This window comes from Anopheles coustani, chromosome 2 (assembly GCF_943734705.1).
Source record: "Anopheles coustani chromosome 2, idAnoCousDA_361_x.2, whole genome shotgun sequence".
In the NCBI taxonomy this organism is placed as follows: domain Eukaryota; kingdom Metazoa; phylum Arthropoda; class Insecta; order Diptera; family Culicidae; genus Anopheles; species Anopheles coustani.
In genome coordinates, this window is record NC_071289.1 from 29,126,718 (window position 1) to 29,146,132 (window position 19,415).

Genomic DNA, 19,415 nt, shown 5'->3' on the forward strand with positions numbered 1-19,415 from the left:
AAAAAGAACCGTAAACGAACCCACGAACAGGCGAATCGATAAAGCGGGTGGTGGTTGGGAAAAGAAGAAGAAGAAGAAAAGATGAATTGTAGCTTAATTTTCCGCTCATTTCCTTTTGCGGCACCTTTCGCGCCAACGCGGCTCAATCGAAGACCGCTTCTTCGCTCGGCGCAAGGACACACAGTCGCGGGGAAAGCTGGGGCGAGACTTTCGGGAAGTTTTTTTTCGTTCTCGGGAGCGGAGGAAACGAGAAACGCTGTGACTGTGGCGGAGAAGCGAGCCAAACTTGTGGCAATGTAGCATTTAATTGGGTCGGGAGATTACGAGGGTAAGACGTGTGGTGTGATTTGGATTCGAGTCTTCTTAATTAATTTTCTCGTAAGAATTGCTTTTCATGTTGTGCTGTGAACTTTTCACTCGGGACTTCTAGTAAGATTTATCGGAAATTAAAACGACATATTGTTCGAAACAGAACTTAATAAAAATATCATATATTTCTAACAACACGTTGAGATGCTCTCGAAAAACAAACCCAAACGCGAAAGGAAAAACAAAAATTGAACAAAGTCGTGCAGACAAAAGGTTCACCGATACGTGTTTTGTTTTGGAGACATTCTACTGGGAATCGTAACAAATTCATGCCTACCGAACCGGTGTTTGGGGAACCCGTTTTCGGTCTTTACTTTTCCCGTCGATTTCGGTTCGGTCCATGGTCCAGCGATCGCCCATGATCGATATACGCGACGGAGGAAAGAGTTTCAAACCCGTTTCACCGACGCGTTTCCAGGGGAAAATTAAAGCCTTCAAGAACAACATTTTTAATTTCCACTCGAAGCGCTCGGATACAAGGGTGCTTCGTTGGTGGTAGAGTAGCGTTGGCCACCAGTCGAAACAAAATAGAACGCTTCTAGTTCGGGATTGCGGCACACACGCACGTCACGTCCCGGCATTTCGTTTGGACAACCCTCTCCGGTTACACCGAGCTGAAGCTGAAGGGGCGAACGGAACATGCGGATGGGAAAAACCAATTACATTTTACCCACCACATTCGTCCAAACCGACACACACACACACACATGAGCGGCGGAAAACGATTCCGATGCTGCAACGGAACCGATCGACCATAAGCGAGATGAAAAGTGGATTGCAAGCGAGGAGCGATGGGCAGGGGAAGAGAATGGATAGAAATTAAGGAATTATCCCTCGTCTAGGAATTAGGGCGACACCAATATATGGGAATGAAAGTGACGAGAGAGGGAAAGAGAGAAAAAGAAAGAGAGCCACAAGCGAGTGACAGCTTCGATAGGACCTCCGTCAACCCTCGTCAATTAGAACCCGGACTCGCCAAGGAAGGAGGAAAACGTCAAAATTCACCACGCCATCCGAAAATTTTCCAGCGAGCTGTTTCGCCTCCCTTCCCGCCCCTGTGTTCGCTGGCAAGATGACGCCGCCCCGCCTCTTATCCTTTGGCGGGCAGTTCTCAATTTTTAGTCCGCCGTTACTTCCTGGCGGGCAAGAAATTGACTCTGTGTCAGTATATAAAAAATAAAAGGGAGGAAAAAATCGCACGCGAAAAGCATGGAGAAAGGAAAACCGTTTCAAAATAGAACCACACACTATTCCTTAGCCGTGCCAGGAACACACACACATACACACAGACACACCCGGCACCTAACCGCAACCGTACCCCCGAGGGAGCAGGGATAAAAGGAATTAAATTTTAACCAACTTTTATATTATTTCTTTTTTCTCCACCTTCGTCGTATCGTTTCGTTTTCCCCTGGCAAATCGGTTGGCCGATCGGGGTGGGGGCCCTGAAGTGAATAATTAAATTTGTTCGATCTCGCGTATCTCAAATTGTGGTGCCGTCGGGGGAGGGGGAAACCTCTCACCCCAACGCCACCGTGAGGGTAAAATATCCTGTCGTTTGGGTTGGCAGAAACTTGTAACATTTTTTTGTTGTTGGTACTCTTACTGCGGCAGGAGATGAGGCTAATTGAAATGCAATGCCCGAAGATGTCAATTAACTGATGGGATGCCAGGGGGTAGGGTCATTTTACTGATCGATTGATTGATCATACTTAAGGAAGGGTGGGGCACGTTTTGCTGGACAAGCGAACGTGTGCGTGAGGGTAATGTTTAATTTCATCCCCTGTTTTTGGTTCCCCGGTTTTTCTCCCGATCGTTCCATTACTGCCAATTGCATTTGAAAGGTAAAGTGGGAGTAAAAAGGAAAGCGATTAAAACAAGCAATTGATTTATAAACCCACTCAATGGTATCAATTTAAAAACAATGTTTAAAGTGAAATGACAAACTTGTTGGGGGAAAACATTCCAATGCAATTCCTACTACATTGCAGTCGTTCACCGCTGGGTTGACTTCAAAACTAATTCGCTTCTAATATTAAACTTCGTTCGCCAATGCTTCAGAGCGACAACCCACCTAGTATCATCAGCAACACCGAACCGGACCAGCAACTAACGTTAGAAGGACGACACTCGTTTTTCAATTAAAACAAAATCAAATATCTAGCGGTGCAAGGCTCGTTCATACTCTCAGATCCCATCCCGCGTGGCGTAGATTTGAAGTTGAATGTTTTGATGAACGGTTGGCTACATATTTTTTTTTGCGCTTTGCTTGAATTCGTTAGAAAGTGATGGAGAGGTTTGAAGGGGCTGGGGCTTTTTGTTACGGTCATCGGAAATTCATTTTTCTGCCGCTGGTCCGCCAGAACACGTTTCACTCTCGATCCCGAAAATGGTGTGGAGGTGGTGGAAAATTAATTTCGACCGCTTCGAAATGAACCCAAAAACTACACCACGTCGAATGTCCTGGCATGATGGATTTATCATATGAATACCACGTTACTAACATCCGGGTGACGAATTCATGCCAAATTATTGTTGCAAAAATAAGAAATCCCGGTGCAAAGGGGCATTTTTATTTCACCACTCTTGGGATGAATTTAATCAAAACCAATTTCTGCCCGGTTGCGAAGAAAACGTGCTGCAGGAAAGGTGTGTTTAAATTTATTGCTTTCCCAAACTTTTCAACACGGACGACGATGATGGAACTTCACGCGAACACGGCGCGTTCCCCGGACGATAACGAAATCCTTTAAACTAATTTTGCAGCCCAACATCGTACCGATCCGGCAATGGCACCGCAGGGACATTGCAAGTGCACCCCGAAAAGGACACTAAGTGAGCGGACACTTGGGCAGCGCGCGCTTCTAGTAGTTCGTTGCTGGAGAAAAATCAAATTAAAACATTCATAAATTGCACTCAGCTGCAATCCGTTCCGCGCCATCCAAAGGACGAACCGGGTGAGTGTTCGATGGAATAAAATCGGTTCGTTGGTAAAGTGTAAAAAATAGAAACACACACGCACCATAGGGGGAGGGTGGAGTGTCCACGTGTTTGGTTTTATATATTGTGTGCTCACATTTTGCCTTGTTCCCGCGCGCATTGATGGGGTTTTGGAAACTGAAGTGTGTCCTTAGTCCTGCGTCCGGTCAATCATTCCAATAGGACCAGGAAAGTGTGAGGGAGAGTGTAGGGGACACAAAATCGAATGTTTAGAGGATCTTTTTGTCGCACCGCCACTAATTGGAATAGCAAAACACGCGTACACGCAGCCGCGCACGCTCGCACGCGTGTAGATGATCGTATCGAAGTAAATCTATATAAAGGCACAGGGAACAAAAATGCTCCGACACGGATCCACAGCACGGTGGAGCCCTCTTCTTAGGGGGTTGAAAGGGTGCAGATTAAAACAAAAGATTGATTGAATTTCTCTGACTTCATTTCGCGCGCCGTTCGCACTAGTGTTCGCGTGTGGCCACGTTCGTCCCGTGGTCTAGATCAGGGGTCGGCAAAGTCCGGCCCGTAAGAACATTTTTGAAGCAAAATTCAAAAAGAACGTATACAACAACAATTCTTATCGGATTAATTCACGATATCAAACATTTCTTCATAAAAAGATACGTTGAAACTATTGTATACGATAAAAAGGCATTGTTCAACAACGCCAGCAACATATTTTTATAGTAAATTATGCGAGTAGATAATGAATTTCAAGTATAATAAAGGTAATTAGTTTAAAGTATAAATAATATACAAAATGTTCAAGAAGTACCAAATTCATCAAAAATAAGTCTCCAAACTAACGATTAAAGTAAATTTTTTAAGTATTTTAGCTTACTTTTTTATTATTTTAAATTACAAACATAATACTCCTCTTACTTTGGCCATCGATTTCATCATCGGGCCACTTTCAGAAATCGCGTGCCGACCCCTGGTCTAGATGCACTTATGACACGCCGGGATAACCGGGAAGCTGAGGATACCCCGAATATGAGTAGTAGCTCTGATGAACAGATTCCTGGAGGGAGCCTGGATTGACAAGCTCGACAAGGGCCACGCCGGACAAAATGCGCACCGTCCAACGGCGCCATAAAACTGGCTCAATTTGTCTAAAACAAAACAAAAAAAAAAGGACAAAACACAAAGACAAAACAAATTAAGAGCGCAGCCCGCTAGCTGCAGCCGTCAATAGAAACACTTTCTCCAACAGGGCAGGCGAGCGGCGAGGCTGGTTGGTCGCATGCCAATTTTGTGGGGCAAATTTTTGCCAATTCCACCAACGGCCCTCGAACGGGGAACATAACCCACGGCACACAAAAGAACGCCACCGGTGGTGACTGTGGGCTCCGAAAAAGCACCGTGCATCCTCGTGCAACCGTGATTGAGTGATTGATTATGACTAGATAAACAATTGCGAGAAGCCGGCAGATTGGTTCCGGGAAGGATAAAAACAGGATGTCCACGTTATTGGAGCGGAAAACGAAGCGGCAATAGAAAGACGTGCTGCAACACTTGGAACACTTGCAGGCAGATATGGTGAAGCCTATTTTTGAAGCTTGTTTCAAACAAGTGGAAAAAAGGGAGGGGGAATCTAAATAATTGAATTTTTCCACCGATGATAACGAGCGAATTTATTAAAATAGATATTTGAAGCGAGCTAGAAAAATGCTTCCCAAAAATAATGGAAAACACTCTTTTGAAGGTGGAATTTGTTCACACCGTCAGCGCTTTGGGTGTATTCCTATCCCATCCGGGTGAAGAGTGCATGTTTTATTGCAAAAGAAAACCCACATCAAATCAATAAAACAGCAAGTAATTCCATTTATTTCAGGTATAATGGCGAACCATTTCAGGTATAAACGTGATACAAGTAATCACCTAACGCATAAAATTTCTTCCTTTCGCTTTCCGTTCTGTAACCCCGCGCCTCGCAGTTTCCCGTAGCAATCAAACTGTGTCCATTAAATGGGAGAAAAACACGCACAAATGGGAAGATGCATGCATCATCGTTAACCATCGCCATCATCATCAGCAGGAGGGAAGCGGCAGAGTGCGCCTTCTTTATGATTATTCTGCAGCGAAGCAGCATGTTCACCTTCTTTCCATCGCATCATCATCATCATCACCATCATCATTATCACCTGATGCTAAGGGAGAGGGCAGAAAACAGGAACCAAGCCTAACGAATGGTTATGGCAAGTGCGTCGGCACGAAGGGAAATAAAAACGAAAAGAATCACTTCTTCCTTCCGGCTGCTCTATTATCCGAAACAGACGACATTTGATTGCTTTCATTAGTATGCGACGATCGTACAGGGCGTGGGGCGTCGCAATCGAGCAGGAAGGGTGGTTGGGTGAGTGGGTGTATACGTTTAGTTCCTCGCTGCTGCCAAAGGAGTCAAAGGAGAAGGCGTTGAAGAATGCAAAAACACAACCAAACACGGAAAGAACAAACAGAGAGAATATGGAAGAAGGTACGGAGCGAAAAGCACTCTGATATAATTTCCCGTTTCATCCTGACATACACCGGGGTGGGATGAATTTTTATTCGCGCGATATTTGTCCCCGGGGTGGCAAACCGTCGAGGGAAGAGACGTGGAGAGTTTGGAGTACATTTAACCCCCGAAGGAACTGCGGAGTTGCAGTTGACAAGACCGGCCATTATTCTTACGCCTAAGGTGTTCTCTTGGAAGTAATGCAATCAAGGCGTAGGGCTTGATGGGAGGGAAAGATTACAAGCAAGGAGACGTAAGACGACATACTTAGAGGAGGAATGTGAACACGAGTGAAAAAGAAATTATTTCTAACGACAACGATAATGAGTGACGGTGAATGGTCACATGGTGTTATAAAAGCGTTCTAGAATAATTCATCAGAAGAAGAGATTGAGAGATAAATGCTCAGTTTATAGTAGGGTTATATTCTTGATAAGTGATTAAATTTAAAAAAATATCTTTCTATGAATTAAAACTGAAAACCGGCACTGATTGATGAACATCTATTATGACATTACATTTAATTATGCAAAGCTACACTACCTCGACCATATCAATACACCCTAGGGAGTAGTATTGGATGTAGCTGTCAGGTCAGCAGCTGCATTATTGCAATTTTGTCCTTCTCCTCTTCACACCGAACCGGAGCATGGACACTTCATCATCATCAACAACACCGCAACGTCATCGCGAACCAATAGATACGATTTGTTACAACAAATTGGACGCACGGCGAGCGAAACGTCAATCTCGCTCGCTTTCACCACCCTGCGCCCTTCCTGCCCCCATCCCACACCTAACCACGACGACCGGGTTTGGGGTTGGTAATTTAATTAATGTAACCACAAACATCCGTAATTATCCCCCTCTCCAGCATGCTCAACTCATACAGCCCCTCTCCGTCCGTCCCCAATCAAGCCCCCAGATTTCATCGGCCATTTTTGAGACCTTCGACCTTCGGGGCATCACCGCTCCCCAGCCCCGTCCCCCGGCCCCGGCGAATCGATTCACGATGAAAATCGGCCGCATTCGAATCGAAGACGTGGAAACCCACAATTTGCGGCTACAATGTTTCAATTTGCAGCCACCGGGCGCGCGGGCGCCAAATTGGGGGGTATATTTGCTAATTTGAGCACGTTTCGGCCGTTGAGCCACTCGTCATCCAGCGGAGAACTGTTTCATCTGCCCTCCGAGGAGTTGATAGTTCAGCGGGGAGCTGGGGGTAAAAAACACCAAAGCTGCCCGGTAAGCAATAAAAAAAAATAAAACATGACGGATGTACGATGGAAAAGAGAACTGGACGCTCATTAAGAGTGTGTCCAGGCTGGAGGCCTCCTTGCGAACGTTGTTGCTCCTTCCTTGGGAACCCCTTTGCTCACAGGGCTCGAAAAGGGCATCTTCACGCCACTGCATCGTCGTGACGAGCATGTTGCAGATTCTTTATCATACGGCTCGCGGGGTATTTGAACTAGGCAGGTCTTTATCGGTAACATAAACCCTGCATTCGCCGGGTCCATCCCATCCATCCCGAGGGATTAATTTAAACTCGATCGCGATTGCGAGCCACAGCAGAAAGCGCACATTATCAAATGCACATTGTTTTGAAGCTGAGATAACACTTTTAGTTTAAAAGAAACCCGATTGAATTTATTTTAACTCAACTTTAATATTAAAATTAAATTCTTCCCAACAATTTCCAGTGAATTAAGTTTGTATAAACGTTGAGAAACTCGTAAGCGAGAAGCGTGACATTTGTTTTACGAATGTTAAATAATGAAAGTAAGCTACCGAAACGCCCTTTACCTTTTCTTTTAGACCGCTTTTTTCTTGTTGGAGAACTGCAACTATTTCCTCGTTTTTCTTAAGCTTTCCAAAGCACCCAATCGATACCGAAAAACCGGTCCCACTGCCGGGCTGCTTTCGGGGTCCTGCTTGCGTCTGGGCCAAACAAACTTGTTCCTTCACGTTCCCTACTCCCTCCCCTTCCGCTCTCCCGTTGCTTCCTCCTCCATTTGGCATCGTGAAGGGTCAAGATTCAACTTCAGCCGACAGTCCGTTCATTAAGCGCACTGATTAGTGCTGTTTTAATTTGCGCAGTACGCTTCAACGTTCGTTCTTCCTCCGGTGGCGCTGGAACGCGGCTGGCCCTGGGAAGGCGAGAAAAACAAAAACAAAAAACCCCAAGCCACGAAAGAGAGCTCCCAAAAGGTCCGGAGGGATACGAGGGTTGAGCGCGTGTACACACAACATTGTAGCATCATTAGCACAAGAAGTCGCGGTACGATGTTGCCGGCCCGGAGTTGCGCCCATCAATCGGGTGCGGAAGGAACCGGGTCCGATTCGATCGTATCTGGACGGTTGGGTTTGCCGGTTTCTTCGGGGAGGGGGTGGGTGAAATATGATACCAATCACGCCGGAGACGGCGAGACCTCCTTCACCAAGCAAGGCAAGCAAGAAGCACCGGGAGCAGCATAACGATTGATTGATCGAAGTCCACGCAACGCGGTTGGCAGCTGAGCCATGTGACGGCCCAAAAGCAGTTTAAGCCATCATTAGCGAGCAGAGGTACCACTCCGATAGTTCCTTATCTCCGGTGCATCCGGTGCATCCCACGACGTTACACATCGAACAACGAAAAAGTACGCGAATGCAACACTTTTGCTAATGAAGGCGAAAAAAAAAGCCCGGAATGCCTCGAAGGGCAGGAGGTCACATAAATATATAGATTGATTTTGAATGCAGCTTCGTGCGCGAAGCGTGGGGTATGCAATTTGCCCGCCGCCCAGTTTCTTGCCTCCCCCAAGTGAGAAGGGATAGAAGGCAGGAGAGGGACAAAAAACGCGATACCTAATCACCTCTGATTACGAAACATTGTTCGGCCGGGTAATTGGTGGATCGGTCGGTGTGTGTGATTGGTTGCGTTAGTTAGTCGAGGGCAAGAAGCAGAAGAGAGTACCAAACGCGGGCAATTGCCCTCGAACTGGAGGAGCTAAGGTTTAAAAAAGTAGGGAAACGCACGAATCAATAAAACCGATGTGTAATTAGGGACTGCATTGTTGCACAGCGAGCCTGAGGGGTTGATGAGCAGCATTCAGGTGGAACTCCACGTCCAGCACCCGAAACCGCAATCGGACTCCGATCGGGCCCAGTTGTTGCATCGAATCGAAGCGAAGGCACAAAGAAGGGCAACACCGTTTCCACCACAATACGCATCTTGATTTGAGGAAAACGCAACCTCCCGGGTTTCGAAGTTCTTCACTGCGATGCGGCACAAATTAGACACACAAATCAATGTTCTCCGCTTCGAGTTCGGCTCAAGTTGGACGTTGGACGACATCTCCTGCCCTGACATCATTAGGGCAGGCGAGGTGAGCATATCATTAATCCTTCGTAAAAACAACGAGGAAAAAGGACGACGTAAAACAATTCATCTACGAAAAAAAAGGCTTCGTGACGTCATTAGGAGATAGAGGAACAACACATTGGTTGCGTTTTGTTTGAGACAATCAGGTCATTGCGATAGCAAAGTAAAGTTGATTAGGGGCAGGACAGGCGTTCTACAAAGCATACCGCTTACAGCACAAACGATGCTTCGCATAAAACCCCCTCTCCGGACGATCCGGGGGGGAACAAAGGGTGGTTTTGCGTTCGGGAGTTGATGAACTGCAATCAGCGCACGTATCGAATTTCGAAGGCCTCGAGAACAGTCAAACACACACACACAAGTTCACCCCTTGTATCAATCAGGGGGTTGCGGGACAGAGAAGGACGAAACATTTCGTTGATGAATTTCGCAGTAGCGAAAGAATGTAGTTGCTTGATTGAATGTGTTCGAGGTGGCGAAGCCTGTAACACACGGTAACACCGGTAGGAAAATAAATACTGAAGTTAAAAAAAAACCCCAACAGCCTTTATGGTGGCCACGCGTGCGTCCTGTTGTGAGCTACCTGCCTGCTCGCCCCGAGCCGACGGGCTGGCTGATGAATCATTTTGCCATTCGGAACTTTTCGAGTTCGTATTCGCGAGCCCCGAGCCTTGGGGGGGAACGGACGTTTGGTTCGTTACAAGCGGCCTGGACTGTTTCCTGCGGGGCATGCGGACGGTGACGGGGACGAGCGGTGGAGCGGTGCTAATGGAGTTGGCAATGGCGATGGAGGCCCTCACACACCGATTGACACTTCACCCCAAGGGAAGTCACGGTCCGGGGTCCGTCGTGGTCGGAAAACTCGCCTTGCTCGCAGGCACGCAATGCACGAGCCTATGCAGGGTGTTCCTGGGTGTTCCGTGGTCTGTCTGCACCGTTCGTCTTAGAGTCGTCGGCCGGTTGCGGCGGAAAGGGGAAAAAGACCGGTGGCACACCTACACACGCGCGCACACAGCCAAACGGTTCAAACGTACCAAGGAGACAACCGGTCTGAGAAAGTGCTTATGGAAAGCACTGCACCGTTTTCATTGTTGTCCGTGTGAATTGATAAGTTGAGAGCATAGAACAAATACAAACATATTATAAAACACTACTCAAGAGGAAGATTTATTTTAAACCTTTAATGTTGTGATTAAATTTAGAATATAATAAAATTACAAGATATTCATAAATTTGAATAGGCAAAGCTTTTTTAACACGTTAACTGTCGTGTCACCCAAAAAGCGGCGGACGGCAGCAATCTACATCAGCACTTTACACTAATGTATTAGTGCACTACCAGCAGTGAACCTTAATTTTTGCTTGAGTTTCTAAAAATGTGGATTTAATTAAATTTATAACAAACTTTGGACAAAAATGATTGTACTGAAAAACTTTACAGTGTAGCAGTCAACGTGTTAAACGCAATGCTCTGTTGCCAGAAAGATGCCTTTTTTTATAGAAATTTAAATTAAATATACGCTCCAAACATGAGGTAACGTTGTCAATAATAAAAGCTTATAATTGCAGCAAATATTTAACCATACCGAACACATCTGCGTTAGTAGAAAATAATTAGACTGAACCACACTCCAACTTATGATATCAATGAAAACAAAAAATAATGCAGATTTAAAAAGTTATTGAATCCTAATTAAACCAAATACTTCGTTCAAGAAGTTCGATGACACACTTAGCTATTAAACGGACAGTTTTAAAAACATCATCTTGGGCAGATTTACCCAGACAACTTTTCAACCAACGACGGCAAACTGTCTACGATCCTCAGAGCAGACCCTTTCTGCCAGCTCCAGATGGATCGCGTTTCGTGTGTTGCCTTTTCGTATAAGGCAAACGTGTGTGCGAGTGACTGTATGCCTTTCCCCCTAGCCGTTCGATTGCCAAGCCGTGCGAACCATAAAGGAAAGGCAACAGCAACAACAACAACCGCACTCACACACACACACGACCGAGCGACAGGCCAAGTGAGTGAGTTTCTAATTGACATTTTCTTAATTAAATTAGCAGTATTATGATTCAATTACTCCGCACTGCACTGCCGGCTTGCGACCGGGGGGGGGGCTGAGTACACCTCGAGCTTTTCCACCACCCCATGGGGGGATGGAACGCAACTCCCGGTACGGAAGCGAACGGAAAATTGCCAGGGAGAAAGAGAAACAGGGAGAGAGAAGAAAGAGAAGGATCTTTGTATGGTGTTTTGCACTCCGGCGCGTCTAGGATGTTATGAGCTTCGGCCGTAGGCAAAATCCAAAGCTGGAAGGATGGCCGGACGGCCGGTTCTTGGTCCGGTTTAGGATTAGCAGAATGTGTACGCAAACACGAGCCGTCTTCTAGCGCACAAACACGAACGAGCAAAGCTGGAGGGAAACCCTCCAGTCTCCTCCTAGAACGGACGATCTCGAACGGAAGAAGCGTGCGCTTCAGTGCTCGTCAATCTTCTTCGATCATAATTGTTGACCTCCGTTGGAAGAATAGAATGGACGACATTTAAACAGTGCATGAGAGAGAGAGTGTGTGCAGAAAAGTGTTCTACTTGGTCATCCCTTGCCATCTTGCCGTCGTCGTCTGTTGATGTCGTCTAATTGACATCCCTTTTTATTCGTCCTTCCGTTGCACAAAACCTGCCTGTCAACGTTCCAAAAACTAAGAAACACGCATAATTCTTAAAAGCGTCACGTGTCACTGGCCACAAATGGTGCAGTTGAGATAAGGGAAAACACACACACAAAAAAAAATACAGCCATAAACGCAACTCGGGTACTGCTATCCCGGTGCCATAATCTAATAAATGTCCACATCCTTCCACCAGGGCACGTTCATCTCAACGGTAGGGTGAGCCTTACGGCACGAGTCCAGAAGGACAGGAATACACTAACCGAGGGGATGGCCGGGCTTGGCACACAATTTCGTAATTAGCTCGATGGAGTAACGGACGTATGAGCGCGCTAGGCTTTCTTAATGGAAAAACAGGGGGAAAACATTACATTACCGCCGTTGACTGACTAGGGAGGTGGAGGAGAAACGGACGGGTGATTCGGACGCAATGCTCTCGAGGAGGACGCTACAAATGGAGGCACGCGTGTGGACTCATTGGCCGGCCGCGAGGGAATGATCACGTCCCAGTGCGTGGTGCATTGCGAACCCAAACTGGCGAGTTGGAAAATAAAATACTTTCGCTTGTAGTTTGTGCGAATAAAATGGAATTACGTCGCCATGAATCATGGCGAATCTCTTTCGGGTGGAAAACAATATGATGGTATGAGATTCAGGCGAAGGCACTGCAGGAGCATTACATTTATTGCAAATGTATATAGTTTTGTCAGGCAACGACAAAAATAATGCGAAGAAAATTGTAAGTGTAACAATAGGGCCTATTATGAAACTCGAACGTTAGAGAATTTCTGACTCAAACGTCACATTCGCGTTATCACTCATCTTCGAGTTTTCGTTCGGCTCCCGTTCGAGAATTTTTTTCTCGATCAAAGCAATCTGTCAAAAATGTGAGAAAAATTGCATTTCGGACAGGAACTCGAATTCAACAAATTTTTATTCGTAGGACTAGTGCTACAGAAAGTGCCAAAAAGTGCAATCGAAGTGACCGCACGGGAGTTCCAATAGTAAATTCCAATACATAAAATACGTTCGAGGTAAAATAAAGCGTTTGCATAATACGCAGGCATCTTTTCGCTTTAAATTGTAGAACAAATCACGCCAAACTCTTCAAAGATTTTCCATTGTTTACAAAATGCAACAGTCGATTCACATCAGTTTGACAGTTGCGCTTGGGAAAACAATCGACAACACAATAAATAGAATTGTTGTGTTACAGTCCAGTTTCATATTGCTATGCTTTAAAAGGTTTAAAAATTGATAATCCTAAAGTTAAACTGGAAACTAAATCAGCTAAAATGGAAAACCACGTAAAGGAAGCATTGGTAAAAATATACGTTTTCCTTAGGTTCAATCTTAGCCCGTCCCTAATCACGGCGCGAAAATTGCCCGACACGAGCGAATAAAAGTAACCCATTTTTTGCCAAAATATCCAACGCACGAACGAACTTGTTTGCCCGATCCGTCTAAATGTTATATGAACAGTTTGCTTAATGCTTTGCACTAAATATAAAGTAAAGAAATGTTAATTTCTTCTTGATCAAGAAAAATAAATCAAGAAGAATAAAATACGTAGTTGATGATAAAAAAAAACCTTGTCCAAAATTGAGCAATTGCGTTCGACCGCACACAGTGGTAGTTTCGTATTTTATAAACAATACGCGAATGAAGAGATAAACATACTTTACAGCTGCGAAGATAAGGTTCATATTACAAAAAGATTTTAATACGCCCTGCAAGTTGAATAGAATAGCATAAACATACAAATCAAACCTCTTCATACGGGCCAAATTTGAGACGGTTCATTGAAAAGACGCACTTGGCAGTGGCAAGCACTTAGACGACTTCTCGCTCAAAAATTGATCCATAATCATTCCGCACCGTGTAGAACCCTCGCATGTTGACGTTCTTTACTGACAAGCATATTGTTTAAAACAATCCCACCAACACGATGAAAAGAAACCTCTTAAGAACAATCTTACGCAGCGGAAACCGTCCATGCGGTTCGGCCCCGGGTACTGTTGGTATTATGAGTACGCTGCAGTTTCTTATGAGACCCACGTTTGCGGTTATAAAATACTCAATGGCGGTGGATTGTTCTTCGGGTAAGCAAAACTACGCCAGGAAAAAAATACCCCAAAAATCAGAGCCCAAGTTGGTGGGACTTGCCCGGGGAAACGGGAAGAAAGACGGCTGCCTGGCGGAACCGTATCAAATTTCGGTGCGTAGAGGCCACACCAGGCCAGACCAGGCATTATAATGTGCCCTTCGATGGGATTGGCTGGGATTTTTGTTTTCGTTTCACAAGAAAGTAAAAAAAACCCAAAGAAAAAAAACCCCAGAAGTTCATGCTGCCGGGATTAGGGCCGGCGATTATGGGATCAGCCACATTGGTCACAGTCAGTTTGGGCTGGACGAGGCGAAGGGGAAAAATCGTTGTTGTAGGAAGAACGAACGCCGGCTTTTGTTTTGCCACTTCATTAGGTTGTATAGAGAGGCAGGTGTTTGTTAACATTATTTTTAACACTCCTTCTGAGAGGTTTGTGTTTCTCAAGAGCTTCAAAATAGAACACTTTTGACCAAGAATCGGTTTCACCAAGAATGAACGATTGTGTACTAACCTCGAGTAGTCCGCTTTGCAGAGAATCATGCCGCTGCGCGTGTAGCAACTGGACCCGATATCGGCCAGCATCGCGCCACAGCACGAACACTTGAGGCAGGAGTTGTGCCAGTATCGGTCCAGCGCGTGCAGGAAGAAACGTTCCGTGATTTTGCCTGAGGGTGGAAAATGGAAAATTGTCAATAGGCCTCTCGTGGATCGCTCAACGTCTTTCGCTCGACAACACTTACCTCCACATCCCGCGCAGTGTTTCACCGGTCCGCCACCGTTACCACTGTTCATCTGGTGGAATCCCTGCTGGCCGTCCATCTGGCTGACCATCGAGTTGGGACCACCGCCACCACCGCCGCCACCGCCACCACCACCACCACCCCCGTGCCCATTGTGGTGCGGGGTTAGCTGGGGGTAGCTACCGGCATTGTCCGGGCTGGGCGAGTGCGGCGAGGATAGATCCGAGTACGGATGGTAGTGGGGATTCATTGCTATTGAGGCGGCCAGTTTGACGGCTTTTTGGTTTCGCGCTTGTCGTAACGGCGTTTTGGACGGCCGCAACAACAACACACGCGAATGGTGGGTTTAAAAAAAAGGGACTAAAACACACACAAAAACTAACCACGGAGGAACGCGGAGGTTCTCTGCAAACACACGCGCAATTTGGTCACTGAGCTACCTTTCTATGTAGGATGGTTTTCTTCACTTTTTTTTCTTCTTTTTTCAACTATAATTTTGAACCGCAGATTCTTATTTATTTGTTTGTTTCGAAACCGCGAGACTTGAAACGCTCAGAAGCTATTTTTGGTTCACTCAGAAGAGCATTTGTTTGGCATAAAACAGTTCACCGGTCCTGAAATTAGACAATTAATAAAAAATTAACATTGTACCATCATTATAATAAAAACAGTATAAAAATAAACATTTAAGGCCTGCCACAAAAAAAAATGCCTCATACAGACGAAAAAAAACACAACAATTTTCAAAATTAACAAAAGAAACGGTATTGTTTCCACTCCTCAATTTATCAAACCGGTCCCTTTTACCAAATGGTATCATCAGAAGGCCTATGTTCTTCCTTTTCGATACTTTGATCCTTACGATTTCCTAACGCTGTCCTACTATTTATAAATACTCTCCTATTTTTATCACTTTTCTTTCCCTTTCCATTACTAACCGCCAGTATATGGGTTTTGTTTTAGTTTACCCTTCCTATTCATCTTCAATTTGTGCTACTCATCCTATCCCACCTGAGCAATTGGACGAAATATCGATATTGTATTTTAGTCTTGGCAAACATGACTGAAAACACAACGTGTGCCGCACAGTGGAAACAATTGTAGCCATGTTGAAGCTATAATCAAACATATTTTTTTCTAAACTTAAGCTGAACAAAACGGTTTAAGCTAGTTTATGTGGAACTGGTTAACACCTTGCTTGAATTATTCCGAAAAAATAATATCAAAATTACTAAAAATAAAATAGCAATCAAAAACCAAAACCGACCTATTAAAAGACCTCTTTGTCGAACAATCAGAATGTTTGCGGTACAAACGCAAACCATCGGGAAGCAAATCTGCTTACTCGCATGCGAATGCAAACAAAATCACCAGATGGCCCCGCGGTGCCTAGACATTGCAAGCTGGCTTATCGTGCCGAAGAGGCAGATAAATTAAAAAAAAAAAAAAAAACGCTGCACCGCACAAACAACAGCTGTATCGCTGTGCACTTTTTTTTGTTGTACCCAGCAGTTCCGAGCGAAGGGGGAGATGCAACTGCTCGTGAAATGCAATTCTCCTTGTTGTTGTTTTTTTTGTTCACTCCATTTCTTATCGTTTCGTGTGTGTGCACAGTTGGGAAGCTATGTGATGGAAAAGCAGTTTTTTTCTACAGTGGACGGTTTATCATAGCTACCGAACACTCGAACGACACAGTGTCACCAATGGCCTCGAGAGGATATGCTCCCACTGAAAGATTCAGCGAAGGCGACGAACCTTTTATCAGCAGTTAACAATTAGCAGCAGCGCTTTTTGAAGCGTATGAATATTTCCACATCGGCGGATTGCAGAATTTATGATTTCAGGACATAATTAGTTCATCCCGGTATTTTTATACTTCTGATTGTCGGGCTACTCTTAATTGGTTCTTTGTTTACCTAACCCCATCCTTCCACCCATGGTTTTCATGCTTGTTTTACTTTTTTCACGACTGCTTTACACCACTTATGGTTCTTTTTCTCCCTTTGTTTTGCACTGAGCTGAAAGGCTTTCCGTTTTATGTCGCTTTGTCTCTAGCTTAAACCTTTTTTTCAATTGTATGCCTATTATTTTATTGTCCCAACCATCTTGCCACCTTATCTTGATTCTCATTAAATTCATATAAATATTTCCTCTCTACCCTACGACAGCCCTTAGCTGCTGGCATGGAAGCAATGGTAAGCATGAAGCCTTGACTCGAGGCTCAGGCGATGGTTCCCTTCGCTTAGCTCCATTTAACATTCCTACGTTCACGAAGTTAAACCAGTTTGTAGCTCAAAAAAAAACACAAGTAAAAAAAATCACTTACACCAATCAAATTCGATGTTTCAGAAACCACTCAAAAGCCACGAATGAATGCTCATTATTTTGGGGGGAGGTGGCAAGCGATAAAATGTGCACTTTCTCAGTTTCGGCTCGCCCATCAGTGGGGGGGATGGATTTGTTACGAATATTTCCGCCACGTTTGGCCACTTTGGAATTTTAATACGACTTTCTGTCGGCCGATTGAAACTGCACCGCGACAAAGTGATCTGCACGAACGATGCACTTTTGCACTTATTTTCATTCGCTCGCTGCCTACTATCTTCTTCACACCGCGAACGAACACGAACACTCACTTCTGTGGTTACCTGCTTTTCGCAGGACAATTTTTACTTTTCTTTCGTTTTGTGATTCACACGATTTTCAGAGGACGAGAGATGCACAACACTTTACACTGCACTTTTCACTAGCACCACGGTTAGATGACTTTCACAAAATGCAACCGTGGAAAGACGCTAACGGACAAACTGCAACTGGTTTACCGCCAGTCATCGATCTGCTCTGGATGGATGGTTTGTTTTCTTTCTTTACGATGCAGTTTTCCTGGAAGAGAGATAAAAAAAACGATCGTTTAAAAAACGGACAAAATTAGTGAAGGAGTAAAGTTTGATAATGACTAACGAACGCATCGGACGTGCATTGAGTCAAGGGTCAGGCAGAACAAGGGGCTGGAGTTTGCGACGATCGGTGTCCGAGTGGAAGCAAATGTAAACGATGACAATAAAAAAAAAACGGAGCGACGAGGCAACATAAAAATCCCATCGTATCGAGCGATAAGATCAACAGCCGGGCGGCATTCGAACTGTTTGAAAAAAAAAATTGTGAACCCAAAAACGTGTGCTCGGGAGACAATAAAACTGTACACAGGATATCGATAAGAGTGTTGGAAAGTATTCTCAAACAAATACGGCAACAGCAAATACAAAAAAACGGTTTATTGAATTTTTTGTCATTTATGCTTATTGATACGAAGAAAACAAAACCCCAAAAATAAAAAAATAAAACATGCTTACACCAAACCTTTTTATATTGCACCAAAGTTATTTTATAGCTCTTATTTTATTGTACCATCTTTCGAAGCTCATTATCTACTTTGTACTTTTTAACAAGGTATCAGTTTATTGTTTTACAATTTCACTTAAGCGCTTTGCGTGATAACAAATTAATATTTTACCTAGTGGGATATATTTCTAAAAATTAACATAACCATAACGTTATAAAAAAGTGTGCGAAAAATAACTCCCACATTATAGCAAAAATATCAAATGGCTTTATGATCCCACAAGCGAGAAAAATAATAAACGAAGGCAATAAATAAGATGCTCAACGCAGAATACAGTTGCCACCGGTGAACGTCCTTGGCCAAACGCAAATTCTACCAAGCGTCCGCAAAGCGTCCTTTTCCAACCGAAGCGGGTGATGTTTTGCTTACGAGTTTTCCGACGTAAATGTACGCGTCCGGTCGAATGCCGCTGCTCCAGCTCAAACCTCGCTCGGGAAGGCTGCGTCCGTGTGCTTTCGTTGCCGTGCGGCGACTGAACGACGCAAGGCACCGTTAGATGGAACCGAACGGTGGATCACCGACTTTTCCGAAAACCGCGTGCATCCACACGCAACGCAAGGCCACTCCGGCGGAAAAACGGGGAGCATTGGGGTCGTTCGGGCGCATGTTCCCGGGGCGGCAAAAGCCGAAACATAACGCTGTGGTAGTGTGCGCGGTTGTATACCAGCAGGAATTCCTTAAGAATCATATAAACGAAGCTCACCAAGGGTGAGGAAACTGCATCTCACCCCTCGCCAGCCAACTCACCTCCAGGGAACTCAATTCTGATGAAAGAGAGATTTTCGAGACAACAAACGAGAGCGAAAAAACAGCTGCATTTTCTCTGAAATGAGATTTAGTGAGGTGAGATATGGCTATCTCACCGACAAGGGAAAGGATGAGAACGATTTCTCATCTCATGGCATGGAAACACGCGCGCGATTCCGTTTCCCTCCTACAGGGCGAAACGAAAGAGACGGACGATTCTTCCATGTTGTCCTTTTACGGTGTGGCTGTGTGCGTGTGATAAAAGCAGCACCAGGTGTGTAGCCCAAGGTAAAAAAAAGGACGAGAACACCGCGATGTTGAATAAAAGGGATTGAGTTTCGTCCAAGCAATATAGGGAGCATAGTAACCGGAGAACACACAACAAACCAGATGCCGTCGGAATGGACGAACGCTTGGTTTAGAAGTTTCTGCTATGGCGTGGTGCTGACTAAAACTAAAAAAGGCACAGCCAAAATAGATCGATATAGTTTGTTTATCATCCATCGTTCGCAAAATGATTT

At 44.9% G+C, this 19,415-nt stretch overlaps 1 protein-coding gene across 2 annotated transcripts in view; it reads right to left on the reverse strand.

Moving 5' to 3' along the window:
- LOC131266887 (LIM domain transcription factor LMO4) overlaps positions 1-19,415 on the reverse strand; it is a 201,233-nt gene that overhangs the window by 14,448 nt on the left and 167,370 nt on the right. For both annotated transcript variants that reach the window (XM_058269568.1, XM_058269569.1), the window contains 3 exons: positions 17,071-17,627; positions 14,745-15,358; positions 14,516-14,669 (listed from right to left, as the gene is read on the reverse strand). In XM_058269568.1, coding sequence (XP_058125551.1) covers positions 14,516-14,669; positions 14,745-14,994 — 404 coding nt within the window. In that variant the 5' untranslated portion in view covers positions 14,995-15,358; positions 17,071-17,627. The remainder of the gene's footprint in view (positions 1-14,515; positions 14,670-14,744; positions 15,359-17,070; positions 17,628-19,415) is intronic.